Source organism: Poecilia reticulata, unplaced genomic scaffold, assembly GCF_000633615.1.
Source record: "Poecilia reticulata strain Guanapo unplaced genomic scaffold, Guppy_female_1.0+MT scaffold_181, whole genome shotgun sequence".
NCBI classification, from domain to species: Eukaryota; Metazoa; Chordata; class Actinopteri; order Cyprinodontiformes; family Poeciliidae; genus Poecilia; species Poecilia reticulata.
Window position 1 is genome coordinate 512,490 of NW_007615018.1, and position 2,527 is coordinate 515,016.

The 2,527-nt window shown below is 55.5% G+C and overlaps 1 protein-coding gene across 1 annotated transcript; it reads right to left on the reverse strand.

The window, feature by feature from the left end:
* Window positions 1–6: 6 nt before the first annotated feature.
* LOC103460090 (forkhead box protein B1-like) lies at window positions 7–1,636 on the reverse strand. The gene has a single exon (XM_008402086.2). The coding sequence runs from the start codon at window positions 1,260–1,262 to the stop codon at window positions 363–365; it is 900 nt and encodes a 299-aa protein (XP_008400308.1). The 5' UTR covers window positions 1,263–1,636; the 3' UTR covers window positions 7–362.
* Window positions 1,637–2,527: the final 891 nt, after the last annotated feature.

Genomic DNA, 2,527 nt, shown 5'->3' on the forward strand with positions numbered 1-2,527 from the left:
CACACACACACACACACACACACACACACACACACACACACACTGCGAGGCCTCCGGTTCTTCCTTCAAAGTGCTTCTCCGTCGTGGTTCCGGTCGTGGTTCCGTCGGTAGAACTGTTCTCTCTCAGTTTTCCAGTTTTAGAAACAAACTGAAGGAAAAAATGAAATATTTGGTTTTCCGGGATTTTCCTCTGAAGTTCTGATAAAGTTCGGTTTCACTCATGAGTTTCCTTCAGCTTCATGCTGGACCCACCGAACCTACAGATCCGAACCGGGCTCCGTGGAAGGTCAAAGGTCTCACTAATAGACACGAACCCGCAGCTTGCCCCGCGTTCTGCGGTCCTGCGTGGCGCTGCGGGGCGCTCAGTGCACCGCCACCGCGGACTGCAGCGGCTCTGCGGGCCCGGCCGGGCTGCTCTGGCCGGCGGCGGCCTGCGGAGACGTCGGGCTCAGGGAGCGCGGGGAGTGGGCCAGGAAGGCCGGGATGTGTGCGGGCAAGCCGGGTGCGGGTTTGATGGGCACCGGGATGGCGGGCAAAGTCTGTCCGCCGTGGCAGAGCGTCTTCAGCGGCATGCCGTAGGCCGAGTAGTCCGCGGGAGCCATGGAGAGGGGCGCCGCGGGGTCTATGACGCCCGGGCCGTACATGTGCGGCCAGGCCGGGCTCAGCTGGTTGTGCAGCGGGTAGCCGGCGGCCGGGAAGGCGGCCAGTCCGCCGGGAACCTTGTACTCTCTGGCAATGATGTTCTCGATGGCGAACGGGTGCTTGAAGCCGGACGGCTGCGTGGAGCCCAGGCCGTATCCCGCAGGGACCTGCGGGAGATGCGCGGCGGCGTGCAGGGCGCTCAGCCGCAGCTTGGCCTGCTGATGCAGGTAGTGCGCGGCGTCCTGTGCCTTGCTGGGGCCCAACGGGTCTGGCACCGGCACGCCACCCACCTTGAAGCGCTTCCGGCGCCGCAGGAAGCTTCCGTTCTCGAACATGTCCCCACAGTTGGGGTGCAGCGCCCAGAAGCTGCCCTTTCCAGGCTGGTCCGGCCGGCGCGGGATCTTGATGAAGCAGTCGTTGAAGGAGAGGTTGTGCCGCAGGGAGTTCTGCCAGCGCTGCGTGTTCTCCCGGTAGTAGGGGAAACGCTCCATGATGAACTTGTAGATGTCGCTGAGCGGCAGCATCTTGTCCGGGCAGCTCTGGATGGCCATGGCCGTCAGGGAGATGTAGGAGTAGGGCGGCTTCTGGTCGCTGTACGTGTTCCTGCCGGGCCGCGGCATGGTTCCGAACAGCCCGAATCACTCCAGTCCGAGTCTCTCCAAACTTTCAGCTCCTCACTGCGTCTTTACGCACAGCGACCCGCATGGTCCCGTCTGGGCTGGGAGGGAAACTCTTGAGTTAAAGTTCAGGGAAAGTTGGATGAGCAGCAGCGGATGGTCGTCCGGTTCTCCTCCGGCAGGCAGCGGGGCTCCGTGCTCTCTGTGGCCGCTGCTGCGCTGCGCTAGGCGGCCCTGTCCTCCTCCATGTCCCGCTCTGCTCCGCTCGGCTCCCTGCGCGGCTGTCAGCGCTGGCGGCGGAGCGGCTTCATTAATGGGACACTTTTCCACAGTCACGTGACGRCCWCACGTAGGAAGGGGGTGGGTGTGTGTGGGAGCCGCGCACGCGCTCCCATACACACGTGCTCAACCTGAGCACGTGGACGCGCTCAGGTTGAGTGGAGGAGCAGCTGGCGGAGCTGCGGCCGGGCAGAGGAGGCTGATGACGGGGAGGATCCGCGCTGCGGGTCGCTGCGGAGCCTCTCACGCACGGTGTGAGCGTGGGAGCGGCGGGTGCGTGTTTCTGAGTGGACTGTGGGGCCCCTCCAATTTGCTGTGACAAATAGGTCCGCTGAGAGCCGCTTTCATTTCTTTATCCTCTCAGCGCTGCTGAGGAAGAGGAGGATGAGGAGGAAGGTTCAGGTAAACATATAAAAATCTGAATAAGTAAAAAATGAATGGAGCAGAATTTCTGCGGCCTTTTTATCTAATTTATGTTTTTTGTTTTACTTTTAAACAAATATTAAATGTTAACAGTTCGGTTTTTTCTGTTGCTTCCGGATTCATATTTTCTTTATTTAATCTCATTTAATGTCGCGGAAAATTAACCTTAAAAATGTAATTTAATTTTAATAAAAACTTTTGTAGTCAGGTTTTAGTTTTTAAACATTTTAAAATTCTAAGTTCTATGTTGGCGCAGTAATCATTAATATTACTACTAGTAGTAGCAATACTATCACTTCTAATAATAATAATAATAATAACATTTTTATTGCAGCATTTTGTACAATTGAAAGAAACGGTTTTTTCCCGCTTTTCTGTTCCGATTATTTGTCACTTTTGATTCTAATTATTTAATTGAAGATAAATTTTACTGAACAGTTTAAAGAATTTATTTTAGCTTCATGTTGTGATGAAGGAGCAGATGGAGGATTAAACATGAAGAGCGGGTGGAGTGTGTGTGTGTGTGTGTGAGTGTGTGTGTGTGCGTGTGTGTGTGTGTGTGTGTG

Bases quoted from the DNA above. Each gene is read 5' to 3' on its own strand.
- LOC103460090 (XM_008402086.2), bottom strand. From the start codon at position 1,262: ATGCCGCGGCCCGGCAGGAACACGTACAGCGACCAGAAGCCGCCCTAC.